Source organism: Peromyscus leucopus, chromosome 8b (assembly GCF_004664715.2).
Source record: "Peromyscus leucopus breed LL Stock chromosome 8b, UCI_PerLeu_2.1, whole genome shotgun sequence".
NCBI classification, from domain to species: domain Eukaryota; kingdom Metazoa; phylum Chordata; class Mammalia; order Rodentia; family Cricetidae; genus Peromyscus; species Peromyscus leucopus.
The window spans coordinates 32,011,091-32,025,750 of record NC_051086.1 but is presented as its reverse complement, the minus strand read 5'-3'; the positions used below and the strand labels follow the sequence as shown (position 1 = coordinate 32,025,750).

The 14,660-nt window shown below is 41.5% G+C and overlaps 1 protein-coding gene across 2 annotated transcripts; it reads left to right on the top strand.

Annotated features, from left to right (window-relative positions):
* Positions 1-12,867, top strand: LOC114706397. 2 transcript variants are annotated; one of them, XM_037200948.1, is made up of 3 exons: positions 1-323; positions 6,673-7,905; positions 10,911-12,867. In XM_037200948.1, exons 2-3 carry the CDS (start codon positions 6,694-6,696, stop codon positions 12,225-12,227), a joined length of 2,529 nt encoding a protein of 842 aa, XP_037056843.1. In that variant the 5' UTR covers positions 1-323; positions 6,673-6,693; the 3' UTR covers positions 12,228-12,867. The 2 variants fall into 2 exon arrangements, with proteins under 2 accessions (XP_037056843.1, XP_028744619.1); XM_028888786.2 differs by lacking the exon at positions 1-323 and adding an exon at positions 666-793.
* Positions 12,868-14,660: the final 1,793 nt, after the last annotated feature.

The following is a 14,660-nucleotide window of genomic DNA, read 5'->3' as shown; positions in this document are numbered from 1 at the left end:
TAAAACAGCCTGCAGGTTCAAAGAATAGAAACCAAACCCTACCCACACCAGGGAGGCAGGATCGAAGGCACCACATCCAATCCAGGACGTGAAGAGCAGAGAGCAAAGACTGCACAGCACCATCTGGAAGGAAACCCAGGCAGATCAGCCCTTGCTTACCAGCTGTTCTGATCTCCTAAAACACCAGAACTGGCACTCTTCATCCCATCTGGTTCCAGAACATCCCAGCTTAGAGGATTCCACAGAGAGCCACCCCAGTGACCTTGCTCCCAGAGAAGAGCTGACCTCTCAGGGGGGCCACTCACATCATCACTCAGGAGCAGGTATGTGAAGGATTTCTAAGTGCAGCTTGACTAAAAATCCTACTTACTTATGACATGGAAGGTGAACTCCTGGCACCAGGGCAGAGGAGCTTGAATTCTGCTTTATTTCACTCAGGGGTTGTTCACAGTAGGGCCCTTCTCTGTCTTCTGCACCACAGAGGGACCCCAACCCCCAGTTGAGACAGCAACAATCTTTTCTATCACCTGTACATTCCTGGGTCTGTTGCTCTTCTGATGAGACCTTAAGCTTGGAGAAGAAGGGAAGGCTGTGTAGGCAGATTCCTCAGAGTCAATGCTGTGACCTGTTTGGGGTGGGTTTTAGTTGTAACTGTTTGTTGTTTTTATTGTTTTTGTTTTGTTTGAGACTGGACAACTCTGTGTGCCTCTAGCTGATCTAGAACATGAAAATCAGCCTGGCCTCCTACTCAAGGAAATCCATCGACCTCTGACTCCTAGGGCTGAGATTAAAGGTGTGTACCACCACACCCATCTCTACTGTAACTGTTTTATTTACCCCATGGAGATAAACTTCTATGATCAGAACACACACTGGTATCACCTGGTATACAGTGAATCTGGGAGAAGCCATGAGCTTTACCTGGACCACCTGTGGAATAGAAGGTGTTTGGGTTGGGTTTTGAAGAGGAAGCTACTAAGTGGCATTTTTCTCTGGCTCAGATCAACTATTTTATCTGCACCCAGGAAACTCTCTCTATGGCAAGGCATAAACTCTTTCAGTGATGACTTTACTGAGGTTGGGGCTTTCTAACCTTTCAGAGAGTATGCCATGCTCAGTACTAACCTGAGGCTCATGCAGAGGTTTATACTATTTTTCTGTAATAAATCAGCACATAAATTTTTCTCTCAAACTTTCCATATGGTGGCCAAATCCAGGATTTTTTTCTTTTTCTTCAGATGTCAAAATTCTTTTTTTTTTTTTGTCATTTAATATGTTTTTTGAGAACTTCATGCATGAACACTACATCCACCTCTCTCCAGGTTCCCTCTCTCTTCCATTCCTTAATTAATGATCTACTCATTAATTATTATCACAACATGTATACACATATGTAATGACAGGAACTTTACCCATTTTCAAAAGTCATTGATCTTTCTGGTTTATGTCAAAGCTAGGCTGGTTTTTATGTCTGAGTTTTTTGATGGAAATTCAGATTAGTTACATGAAACAAGAACCATATAGAGCCTAGCATAGGAAATCTATTCATGAATATCCTTCATTTTCTATTAACTCCTTTGTTTATTGAGTAAGGCACAACCACATTTGTTAAAGTTGACCAAATGGAAGATACCATTTTAGAAGTCAGTGAACATAATATAGTAGACCAAAGTGCACAACTGAGTAGTAAATTCTTTCTTATACTGTTGTGCTTGGAGTGTGCATGTACTTGGGTCCTGAATCAAATGGGTTTCCTATGGTTGGTGTCAATTGGAAGCTGCAAAGATGCTGTTCACAGAATCTGGCCACTTCCACTTTGTATGCTGCATTTTCCAGTTGTCCTTAAGGGGCACTATCTCTCACCATTGAATCACTCAGTGATCCCTTGATTGCCATCCACTCTTGCTCCCTCACTTCTGAACTTGAACTCTCAGATCAGCCACAGGTCTACTAGTAGTTCTCAAGATGCACCGCAGTTCTTCATCTTTATCTCCACTCTCAAGCTCCTCTTTACTCCACCCCTTTTCCATTTGCCCAGCCTACTCCACACACCATTTTTCACCTGGCTTAGATATCACTTCCTTTTGAAAATCTTCCATGACTAATGAGACAGGACCATGGCTTTAATTCTGTGCTTTTCAGTGATCACATCCAAACCCTGGTTAAGATGGCAACATTTGTGAGACAAGCCAAGTGGCACATTCAGAGAATCAGAGCCTCTATCTGAATGTTTTAAATTTAGTGATAGGTCATTCCTGAAGAAGAGCAACCATTTAGAAATGAAGATGATATTAAAAAAAAAAAAAAGTACTCACAAGGTACTTTTGTTACCATGGTTCTGTAACATAACTTGAAACCAAGTACAGTGATGTCTTCAGCATTTTCCCCACCTCAGGATTGCTTTGTCTGTCTGAGATCTTTTGTACTTCCAAACTGAACTTTAAGATTTTTTTTCTGTTTCTGTGAATGATGGCATTAGGATTTTGATAGGAATTGCATTGAATCTGTAGATTGATTTTGTTAAGACAGTCATTTTCACAACATGAATTCTTGCAGTCTTTAGCATAAGAATTGTCTTTTTAATCTTTTATTGTCTTCCTTTGGGGGGGAGGCTTTAAAGTTTTCATTATAGAGTGCTTTTCCTTCCTTGGTTAGTCTTATTCCCAGGTATGTAGTTGAGGAGAAAGGGCTGACTAGTATTAATGAGACTCATTCCCTGGTTTCTTCCTCGGCATATTTGCCATTAATATACATGAAGGCTACCAAGATTTACGTCCATTTTTAACTCTGTCACTTTGCTGAAAGTGATTTCTAGAGTTTCTGGTGAACTCTTTCAGTCTCTTATTATAGAAATGTATTCTCTTCGACGTCTCCTTTTCCTTTATATGTGTTTTGTTTGTTTCTTGGATATTATTGTCCTAGCTAAGACTTCTAGACTGAATTGGTAAGGTGGAGAAAGAGGAAATCCTTGTCTTGTTGCCATGCTCAGTACATTGGCTTTGAGGTTTTCCCATTTGGTATAGTATTGGCTATAGGTTCGCCACATGCAACCTTTATTATGTTGAGGTGTGTTCATTCCATTCCAGATTTCTTCAGGACTCTATCATGAATAGATGTTTGATTTTATCAAATCCAAGGGTTCCTAGGAGAATTGTCGATAGACTGGGCTGTAAGTCCTCCTTCCAGGATCCTCTGCATATCCTTATCTCCTAAAGTCTACCTGATTCTCCTGTGGGCATGAACAGGAACTTAGAATCCAAGTGTGCCTGAACACCTGATATCTTCCTATTTTCTTATAAAAGTATCATCATGTACCATCCAGATGTCATGTGTGCTGGATCTGCTTTCTATAAGACCATATGTTCAAATTTGGGATGCCCAGGACACAGAAAATGCTCTGTTTAACTAGAATCAAGAGGAGGAGATGAGAGATTTTATCTGCAGATGATGTACTGAGACCTGTTTCTATAATATGACTATTAAGATCCACAGATGTTGGCCATCTGTGGTGGGTTGAAAGAAAATGGTTCCCAAAGGGTGTGACACTCTTAGGAAGTGTGGCCTTGTTGGAGGAAGTATGGTCTTTCTTGAGGAAGTGTGTCACTGTGGGGGCAGGCTTTGAGATCTTTTTCTCAAGCTTCACTAAGTGTGACAGTCAGTTGACTTCCTGTTGCCTGCAAGCTGTAGCACTCTCAGCTCCAGCACCACGTCTGCCTGTGTGCTGCCATGCTCCCTGTCATGATGATAATGGGCTGAACCTCTGAAACTGTAACAACCACCCCTCTCGATTAAATGTGTTCTTTATAAGTGTTGCCATGGTCATGGTGCCTCCTCACAATAGTAAACCCTGACTAAGACACAATCCATCCTACCTTTCCCTCACATAAGATGCTATAGGTAGAATTTCTCATTTCTGGGGAGTTTGGGTCAGGGTTCTCTAGAGGGGCAGAACTGCTACATGAATCTTTATCTGTTAAAGGGGGAGTTAGTGGAGTGGCTAAACAACTGTGATCTGGCTAGTCCAACAGTAGATGTCTCCCGAAGGAAAAGCCAAGAGTCCAGTAGTTACCAGGCAGTTGTGGCACACACCTTTAACCCCAGCACTTGGGAGGCAGAGCCAGACAGATCTCTGTGAGTTCAAGGCCAGCCTGGTCTACATAGCAAGATCCAGGACAGGCACCACAACAACACAGAGAAACCCTGTCACAAAACACACACACACACAAAAAAAAAAAAAAAAATTCAGGAGATATTCTGGCCTTGGGGCTGAATGTCACAACTTATCTTCAGTATACATTGGAATCCATAAGAAGTGAGTTCTAATACCAGCAAAGGCATGCCTCAGCAGTAAAATAGAAGAACTTGCCAGAGTGAATGATGGCAAGCAGGTAAAAGAACAAAAGCTTCCTTCTTCCATGTCCTTTTATGCCAGCTGCCACCAGAAGATGTAGACCAGATTGAAGGTGTATCTTCCCATCTCAAATTATCTAATCACGAAAAAACACAGGTGTTCTCAGCTGCTTGGGTTTCAGTTTATTTCAGATGCAGTCAAATTGACAACCAAGATGAGCCATCACATGTGTATATGAAAAGACAAAACTACAGCACTTAGTTATTTCACTAACTAGTCCTCCAGCAGCTGTACCATTAGAGAAAAAAAATACCAAAAGATTTGAGTGAAGGTGTTCTCTGTATAACAGCGCTGGCTGTCCTGGAACTCATTCTGTAGACCAGGCTCACCTCAAACTCACAATCCACATGCTGCTGCCTCCCAAGTGCTGGATTAAAGGCATGTGTCGTCACCACCCAGCTAATACTGAAATTCTTAGTTGGCTGAGTTTTTTAATGTATTTTAATCACCAAGCTTCATCATACTTTCTTCATACATGTACTCTGTACTCTGTACATACTTCATACTTGTCAATGTACTCTGTCCTCTTCTGTGCCCCTCCCCCCATATGCCTCCATCTCCCCCTTTCCTCCAGTTGGTTCATTTTCATCCTCTAGCTAGTCCTTGATTCTGCTTCCCTCTTACATATAACCTTGCTGCTTGACTGCCCACCTGCCTTAATACCTCTTCAGCCTTTCATGATCCCTTTTAAAGACTGGGGATCTAAAAAACACAGGTACAGACACACATACTTTTAAGGTTAGGTTCAGCCTGTGTAAGAAAATGTGGGATATTTGTCTTGCTGAGGTCTGGATTCTCTTCTTGGAACAATGACTTCCAGTTATACTCACTTTTCTGAAAATGTCATGGTTTCATTTTTCTTCCCAGCTACACACAATCTTATTGTGTCTACATCGTGTTTCCTTTGTCCATTTTTCTGTATACAGATATCTGCACTGACTTGATTTCATGGATGTGCTTGCATCTCTGTGGTCTGTTGACTAAGAGTTCTTCAGATTGAATCGAATGGGATTCCTGGGCCAGTGCTCAACTTTCTTAAGAAAATTCATACTTATTTAGTAGGAGTTGCACCAACTTCTAACACAGAATGGTTCCTCTTCTCTACATTCTCATCAGCATTTGTTGTTGTTGTGAATGTGTTTCATGATGGTAGCTATTCTGACTTTGTTCAGATGGAATATCAAAGCAGCTTTAATTTGCTCTTCTCTGATAGCTCAGGCTATTGAAAACATTTTCAAGTATTTATTTAGTGTCTTGATGACTGTCTCTATACTTCATTAGTGCACTAATTGACTGGATTATTTGAGTGTTTACCCTTTCGGGATTTCATTTTTACATTGTCAAAACATCCAGCCTTCCTCCAGTTCTTACATCCTTTTTTCATCTCTTCTGCATCACACTGAGCCTTGGAGGGGTGATATAGACTTCCCATTAATGGCTGAGCATTCAGCATCACTTATTCTCAACTCCTTGACTATTGTGACTTACTCTATAATGCTCCTACTCACTATAAAGAGCAGCTTCCACGGCCAGCGTGAACAACAGTACTAATTCATGGATGCAAACACAAATATTTAGATAGAAAATTAGTGGGCATATCATGCCCATTTCACAAAACAATGCGGGCAGCTTCCCCCACCAGAGCCTATGACCATCAAAACCACATGATTTTGATTGGCAAAGCAAAGGTTTTTGAGTACCAAAGAGTGAAAGGAGTCTCTTAAATATCAAAGTCATAGGAAATCCAAGGGAGATATAACAAGGGTTCCTTCATCCTTAAGACCACTTCTTCTTAACGTGAGCTGTACTCTCCAGTTGAATTTGAATATTTACCATTCATGTCAATTGTGAAAGTAAAACTGAAAACCTGAAACTCAATTTACATGTCATAATATGTCCTTATTTGAAGAGACTGGCAAAGCTTTGTACTTGGGTAACTTCTTTTGCAGACAAAGGTCTTGGTATCATAGCCCAGGCTGACCTCAAACATGAGATCCTTAGCAGGACCTCCTTAGTGCAGGTGTTATCGGTTTGAATTTGATCTTGAAGAACTCAAAGTGCTCTAAAGAGGAAAATGGTCAAGTCTGAGTTGAGCCAAAATTTATATCCAGGCCAGAAGTAAATACAGTTGAGTCCTGAGCATTTAATTAAAGAAGGAAGAGCCCATGTGTAATGTGGGGCCATTACAGAGGCTCTGCTTTCCCATTAGCTAGCCTGTCTGAACTAATTCTTTGGACTTCCTGGTTCTTTCTTCCTTTTAGCACCATCAACTGCTCCCAGCTATGGGTCAGACATCCTCTTCTACACCCCCTCAGAAGGAGGATCCTGTTTTGACCTCCAGCCTTGACTCCAGTCTTCAAAATTTCAAGATGGAAACCAAAGTCCTGTCTCAGGAATTAATCACCTTGATTGGATCATACCTAGAGGATGGAAACCTTCGGGGAACAGTTTCTGCAATCAGCAATGCTCTGAGTGACATCGAGAAAGCCCCACTGAACATTGCAGTGATGGGGGAGACTGGGGCTGGAAAATCCAGTCTCATCAATGCCCTAAGGGGAGTGGGGCCTGATGAAGAGGGTGCGGCTGCTTCCACTGGAGTGACATGTACAACCACTGAGAGGACATCATACCCATACTCCAAGTTTCCCAGCGTGACACTATGGGACCTGCCTGGCATTGGGTCCACTGCCTTCCAACCACATGATTATCTAAAGAAAATCAAGTTTGAAGAGTATGACTTCTTCATTATTGTCTCTTCTGGACGCTTTAAACATAATGATGCAGAACTAGCCAAAGCCATTGTGCAAGTGAATAGGAATTTCTATTTTGTACGAACCCACACAGATCATGACCTAATGGTTCAAAAACAGTGTAGTCCTCAGAGATTTAATAGAGAGAACATCTTAAAGGAGATTCGAAATTCCATTTCAAGTATACTTAAGGAAGTTACCCAGCAGGAGCCTCCAGTCTTCTTAGTTTCTAACTTTGATGTGTCTGACTTTGACTTCCCAAAGCTGGAGACCACCCTTCTGAGGGAGCTCCCAGCCCACAAACGCCACCTCTTCATGCTCACTTTGCCAACTGTTGCTCATTCCACCATAGACCAGAAGAGGGATGCACTGAAACAGAAGGTCTGGAAGGAATCACTAATGCCAAGAGCATGGGCCACCGTACCATTTATGGGCTTGACCAAAAATGACATAGAGAAGTTGGAAGAGACTTTGAACCTCTGCAGATCTTCCTTTGGCCTGGATGAGGTATCCCTGGAGAACATTGCTGAGGATTTGCAGGTGCCACTGGAGGAACTCAAGGCGAATATTAAGTCTCCACATCTGTTCTCAGAAGAGCAGGGTAAATCATTAACAGATAAACTATTAGAGTACATTAGCCATCCTTACTTTTCAAAGGCTTTCCACTTGCAAAATTACTTCATTGACACTGTGGCAAATGATGTTAAAAGTCTCCTTAGCAAAGAAGAACTTTTTATGGAGAAGGTAAGTTCAATTCAATTCTAACACCTCTCATATTGGGAGGAGTCAATGGGGAAAAATAGGGTTTTCACAGTTATTCCAGGAAGTGCCTTGCTATCTCACTGTGTTGAAATGACTCTGATGAATTTTGTCAAATCCATTTTCTGCACCTGTTGAGATCTTATGGTCTCTCTGATTGAGACTGCTACATGATGCACTCTTAAGGCTTTTCATTATAAATTGTCTCATTACTGAAGTGTTTATTTCCTTTGTTTTTAAGAAGTATTTCCATTAGATGAAATCCTCCTTTCAGTCTGCTTTTGTTTCCTATGCTTTGGGGACTATGTGGAAAAATCTGATGAAGTTTTTCATACTCATTTCCCTTTAGGAGCTTCAAATTTTCATCTTATATTAAGCTCTTTGACCTGTTTTGAGTTGGTTTTTGGGTCAAGTTTTAGTTTTGCCTGGAGTCCAGTTTGCCCGGTTCCATTTGTCAACAATGTACCCTTTGTGCAGTGTTAGCTTTTGAAGACTTACTGAGATGTTGATGACCGTAGATGCAGGCAGTCTGCTGTACATGTTTGGAGACATTTCTGGGTCTTCTCTTCTGGTCTGTTGGTTGGACTATGGGCCTGTTTTTATACCACTGCCATACTGTTCACTGTGGCTCTGTACTATGCCTTGAAATCACGTATTATGATGCCTCCTAGCCCTGTTCTTTTTGATCCATATTGTTTGGGCTATTTGCAATCTTTTGTGTTTCCATGTGAATTTTATAATTCCACAGTCTATTTCTATTTTAAATGACACTGATGCTATAGATGAGATTGTGTTAGGTCTGTAGATCACTATGTGAAGTACAGACACGTAGACAACATTAATGTTTATAAGCTATAAACATGGGAATCTTAGCATCTTTTGTAGCTTTCTTTGAGATTTCTTTCATCAGTGTTTTATGAGCATTGTTCCATGCTTTCCATTTCCTTGGTAAATTATTAAAATTTTGTTGCTCCCTTCCTTTACTTTCCTTTCCTTCCTTCTATTTTTTCTTCCTTTTGTTTCTTCCTTCCTTCTCTCCTCTTCTCCTTGGCTTCCTATCTGCTGTATGTGTGTGTAATTGTGTCTATTAAAAATGGACTTTCAAGGTCTTTCACAATGTCACACTTCTGACTTTCTAAAGCAAATCTTATGTTTCTGTTCTAATTTCATTCATCAGTATTCTCTTGGATCTCGTTGAGTGTTTGTTACTATTATATTCTAAGTTCATCTACAACATGGTGGGTTATATTATGGCATTTCCACACAAGTGTGCCATTATACATTCTCATTCATACTTCTGTGTTCTTGGTCATTCTTCTGTGTCTGATCTTTACACTGTCTCTCCTGCCTTAAGACTCTCTCTCTTCCTGTGTTTCCTCTCTGTTCCTGCTCTGCTCCTGCCCTCTTCCTTTCTTTCAGCCTGGTTTTTTTTTTTTTTTTTTTTTTTTTTTTTTTTTTTTTTTTTTTTTTGGTTTTTCGAGACAGAGTTTCTCTTGTGTAGCTTTGCGCCTTTCCTGGAACTCACTTGGTAGCCCAGGCTGGCCTCGAACTCACAGAGATCCGCCTGCCTCTGCCTCCCGAGTGCTGGGATTAAAGGCGTGCGCCACCACCGCCCGGCGGCCTGGTTTCTTTTTAATAGAGCTCTTTCTAACTCTGGGGGATAAAAAAGAATTGACTCTCTCTCAGAGAAGGGGTTTGATGGGAATACATTTCTCCAGAGTTCTTAACTTTAAAAAAATAGGTACACATTTTTTCAGTGTCTTCCTTAATGTCTCTTTCTTTCTTTCTTTCTTTCTTTCTTTCTTTCTTTCTTCCTTCCTTCCTTCCTTCCTTCTTTCCTTCCTTCCTCTCTCCTTCCTTCATTCCTCTCTCCTTGTCTCTTTCTCCTTCCTTCCTTCCTTTTTCCTTCCTTCCTTTCTTCTTTTTTTCTTTCATTTTTTTTCTTCCTCTCTCTCTTTCTGTATCCAGTTGGGATTTTTTATTTTTGTTGGTTATTTGGTTGTGGTTTACAGACTGAACACTAGAAAACAGGGACACATGGGGATTTGCTTACCACTGAGTCTGCTTACCACTGAGACCATCTCCTACCTCCCCTGTTGAAAAATGAGGGATAACATAGATGCATATCTACTTTCAAATGATTTTTTTATTTATCTATTTTTTAAGTTTTCAAACAAGCACATGCTGCATGTTAAGAATACACCCATTAGTCCCTTTGTCCCTAGGAAACAGTTTCACTTCCAATTTCATCTCATATATATGTATATAATTTATGTATCTACATAAAATCTAAACCCCATGAATTAGAAATCATATTTGTCTTTCTGAGACTGGCCTAACTAACTTAATAGGATTATCTCCAGTTTCATCCACTTTCCTACAAATGACATAATTTGTCTTCTTTAAGTAAAACAAAGTCCATTACGCACAGATAATAATATGTCCAACCCTCTGTGGGACATGGAATGAATATTGTCCACTCCCCACCTCATGGTCCTTCTCCCTTTATTCACAGACTTCACAAGAGAAACTAGAAAGGCTGTGCTAAGAGACCAGAGGTCATGAGGGCTAAGAAGCAATGCTTGAAAGCATTCACATGAGGTAGAGAGCCTTTCCATGAGAGATGTTGTCTGAGGTTTTTGATATACTGATCTATGCCCTTAGGGTTTTTTTTTTTAATTTTGAAAAGAGTAAACAGAATTTAAAAGAATTTTAAATAAGAAATAAACACCAGGGTAGGAGACTGTGTGGAATAATCAGACCTCGAATGGGACAGCAAAGAAAAAGGGAGGCCATGGGAGAAGTAGAGCCTGAGTAAGAGGGCACTGGACACGCAGGCCAGAAATCTAGCCAGCAGCCAGGAACAGAGGGGAAGGCGCTTCTGCCTCTACAGAAACAGAAGATGAATCCCTGCTTTACTGTAGCACAAATCCTAGGCTATGCTCTGCTGTACTAATAATCACAATGTCTTTCTCTTCTCCTTTATTCAGCCTCTTCTACTGCAAAGAGCTACAGGCAAACCTTCCAGAACCTCTGCTCCAATGGCTCAGCTTTTGGCATTCAGCTTTGAAAATTTTTTTAAGAATTTCAAGAAGGAAAACAAAATCCTCTCTGAGGAAACCATCACCTTGATTGAATCCCACCTGGAGAATAAGAACCTTCCAGGAGCAGCTTCTGCGATCAGCGATGCTCTGAGAAACATCGACACAGCCCCGCTGAACATTGCGGTGACAGGAGAAACAGGGGTGGGCAAATCCAGCTTCATCAATGCCCTGAGGGGAGTGAGGGATGAAGAAGAAGGTGCAGCCCCCACAGGGGTGGTAGAGACAACCATGAAGAGAACTCCATACCCACACCCAAAGCTTCCCACAATGACAATCTGGGACCTGCCTGGCATTGGGTCCACTATCTTCCCACCACAAAACTACCTAACTGAAATGAAGTTTGGTGAGTATGACTTCTTGATTATCATCTCAGCTACACGCTTCAAAGACACTGATGCACATCTGGCCAAAGCCAGCGCCAAGATGAATACCAAGTTCTACTTTGTCCGCACCAAGATAGATCATGACATACATAATGAAGTCAGGAGTAAACCTAAGACTTTCAATAGGGACAGTGTCTTAAAGAAAATCAGAGAAAACTGTTCAAAGCATCTCCAAGAGGCTCTCTCCAGTGAGCCTCCAGTCTTCTTGGTCTCTAACTTTGATAAGTCTGACTTTGACTTCCCGGAGCTGGAGACCACCTTACTGAGCGAGCTCCCAGCCCACAAGCGACACATCTTCATGATGTCTCTGCACAGTGTTACAGAGGCTGCCATTGACCGGAAGAGGGATTTCCTGAAACAGAAGATCTGGCTGGAGGCCTTGAAGGCTGGAGCATGGGCCACCATTTCATTTGGGGGCTTGATCAGAGATAAAACACAGAAAGTAGAGGAGACCTTGGATCTCTACAGGTCTTACTTTGGGCTGGATGATGCCTCACTGGAGAATATTGCCAAGGATTTTAACGTGTCTGTGAATGAAATCAGGGCACAACTTAAGTCTCTCCAATTGCTAACAAGGACCACAGACATGTCCTTCGAGGAAAAATTATTGAAATATATTGAATATATTTCCTCCATTACTGGGGGGCCACTGGCCACAGGCCTTTACTTTAGAAAGACTTACTATTTGAAAAGTCTCTTCATTGATACTGTGTCAAGTGATGCCAAGACTCTTCTCAATAAGGAGGAGTTTTTATCACAGAAGCTGGGGTCATGTGTGTCTGATACCCCAGAGTACTGGGAAGCAGCTATGGAGCTATGAGGCATGTACCTTCCGGCTGGCTTTGGGCACTGACTTACAGCCTACTTTGAAGTAGCAATCATTTTCAGTGAAAGACCAGAGGATTCACTGTCCCTTTCCTCTTTCAGAGACAGACTGTCACTGCAGCAAGTGGAAGAAGAGTCATCAACAGTGTAAAAACACATGAGAAAGGCTGTCTCCCATTAAAACACCATGTATGAGAATACATGGTAGTAAACATATGACTTACAATATCTTTGTCCAATTAAACTTGGATCTTTTGTCTCACGGAGATTCTCCAGGCATTGCCACACTCTCGTACGATGAAGAACTTAGTTTCCTGCCTTGGTGGATATCTTTTGGGGTTTATTAAGTACAGGAGGCTGGTTCCCAGCACACATCTCCACATGAAGTGGTATCTCCTGGACACGAGAGACACATGGTAGATAAGATTGTGACCATTGTTCATTCTCCCTCCAGATGGACTCAAGAGATACATGGTAGATGGGACTGTGACCACTGCCCATGATCCCTCCAGGTAACGCCTGCATGGGTGAACACATCCACAGATCCTCTCAATTCTTGAAAACAAAGATATTTTATTCTGTGGTGGTATTCTAATTGTACTGAAATGTGATTTTGAATGTATGTTAATAAATAAAGTTCCCGGGGGTCAGAGCTATTAGAGCCATAGACAGAGTGTGGCGGTGGTGGTGCACTCCTTTAATCCCATAGATCTCTGTGTGTTCAGGGGTACAGCCAGCATTGGAGACATATGCCTTTAAGACCTAGAGGGCTGTACATACAGACGGTGATGAGGCAGTCACGTGTTTGGGTTTACAACCAATGAGAAGGCAGAACAAAAATACTATGAAAAGACGTACACACAGGAAGTAGCTCTCTTTCGGGAAGCTAGGACCACGGCAGGAGGAAGGGTGAGATTTTAGCTCTGAGCTCTGATCTCTTGGCTTTCTCTTTTACATTGGTTCTGTGTTTCTTATTTAATAAGACGGTTGGTTACATCTACATTATTCCATATCCTTCATCAGTCAACCTGAATGAGTTCAAATTTCAGGTTGTAGGCAGCACAAGTGATGATTAAATTGTCTTTCCTTGTGGTAAGATCACTCCAAAACACTATTTTACTGTTTCATGTCCAGTGGGGGTGCTGGTACTTTCCTTCACTTGAGAGGGGTCAGCATGTGGAGCTGTAGACAGCTTATTTGTCCACAGCATCCTATTGAGAACTGGTATCACTTTTGGACATCTAATATCACTCTTTGCTAAAATTCCAGTGTTGCTTTCTGTATGCATAGCTGCCCTTCTAGAAGGTGAATAAAGAGTCATGCATGGGATTCCATGTGCAGAAAGCAAGCATGGACATTTTAGCTCTGCCTTGGTGTTCTTCAGAGAACAGGAAGCAATATATCATACCCATATCTCCTTATAATTATATCTGGATCTATATAGTATTTGTATTAATTCCTTTTATGTCACAGTGTCCTAAACACCTGACAGAAACTAATTAAGAGAAGAAAGATTTAATCTGCCTCACATTTTGGAGACATGCGCTCTGTCATATGGAAGGGGCCTGGTGAGAGAAAGAACTCGCTGTAGGCGAAGGCTGGGAGCGAGGTGGCAGAAAGAGCTAGGTGACAACAAGGAGCAGGAGTAACAAGTCCTGGTCCTCGGGACCTAACACCTAAAGGCTCAGCCACATTCACAACTGTTATGCCATGCTGGGGAGCAGGTGTTTAACACAAGAGCATGTGGTGGTCTTCAAACCACAGCACTGTCCTTCCATAACTTATCATGTCTCTCTCCATGACAACTTTTATCAAGGAAAACACTTTATTAGGGCTAGGTTACAGTTCAGAGGTTTAATCTGTGTCATCATGGTGGGTGACATGCAGACAGACATGATACTAGAGAAGGATCTAGGAGTTCTGCACCTTAATCCATAGGAGCAGAAGGGATCTATGTCCCACGCTGGGCATAACTTGAGAATAGGAGACCTCAGAGTCTGCCCACCACAGTAACATACTTCCTCCAACAAGGACATACCTCCTAATAGTGCCACTCCCTAGGGGGGGGGTATTTATTTCAAACTACCACTGGTACCATCACCTGGACAAGGTGATAAATCCTAACCCACTTTATACCAGCATATATATATATATATATATATATATATATATATATATTTTACTTACTTATAGTTGCAATTGTACTTATTTGTAGATACAGTGTGAAAATGTGACTCAAATAAGCAATACATAATTATCAAATCTTGATGGCTCAACAGCTAAAAACACTGACTGCTTTCCAGAGGACCTGGTTTTAATTCCCAGCATCCACATTGCAACTCATAACTGTCTGTAATACCAACTCCAGGGGATCCAACACCTTCACACAGACACACATGTAGGCAAAACACCAATGCACATAAAATAA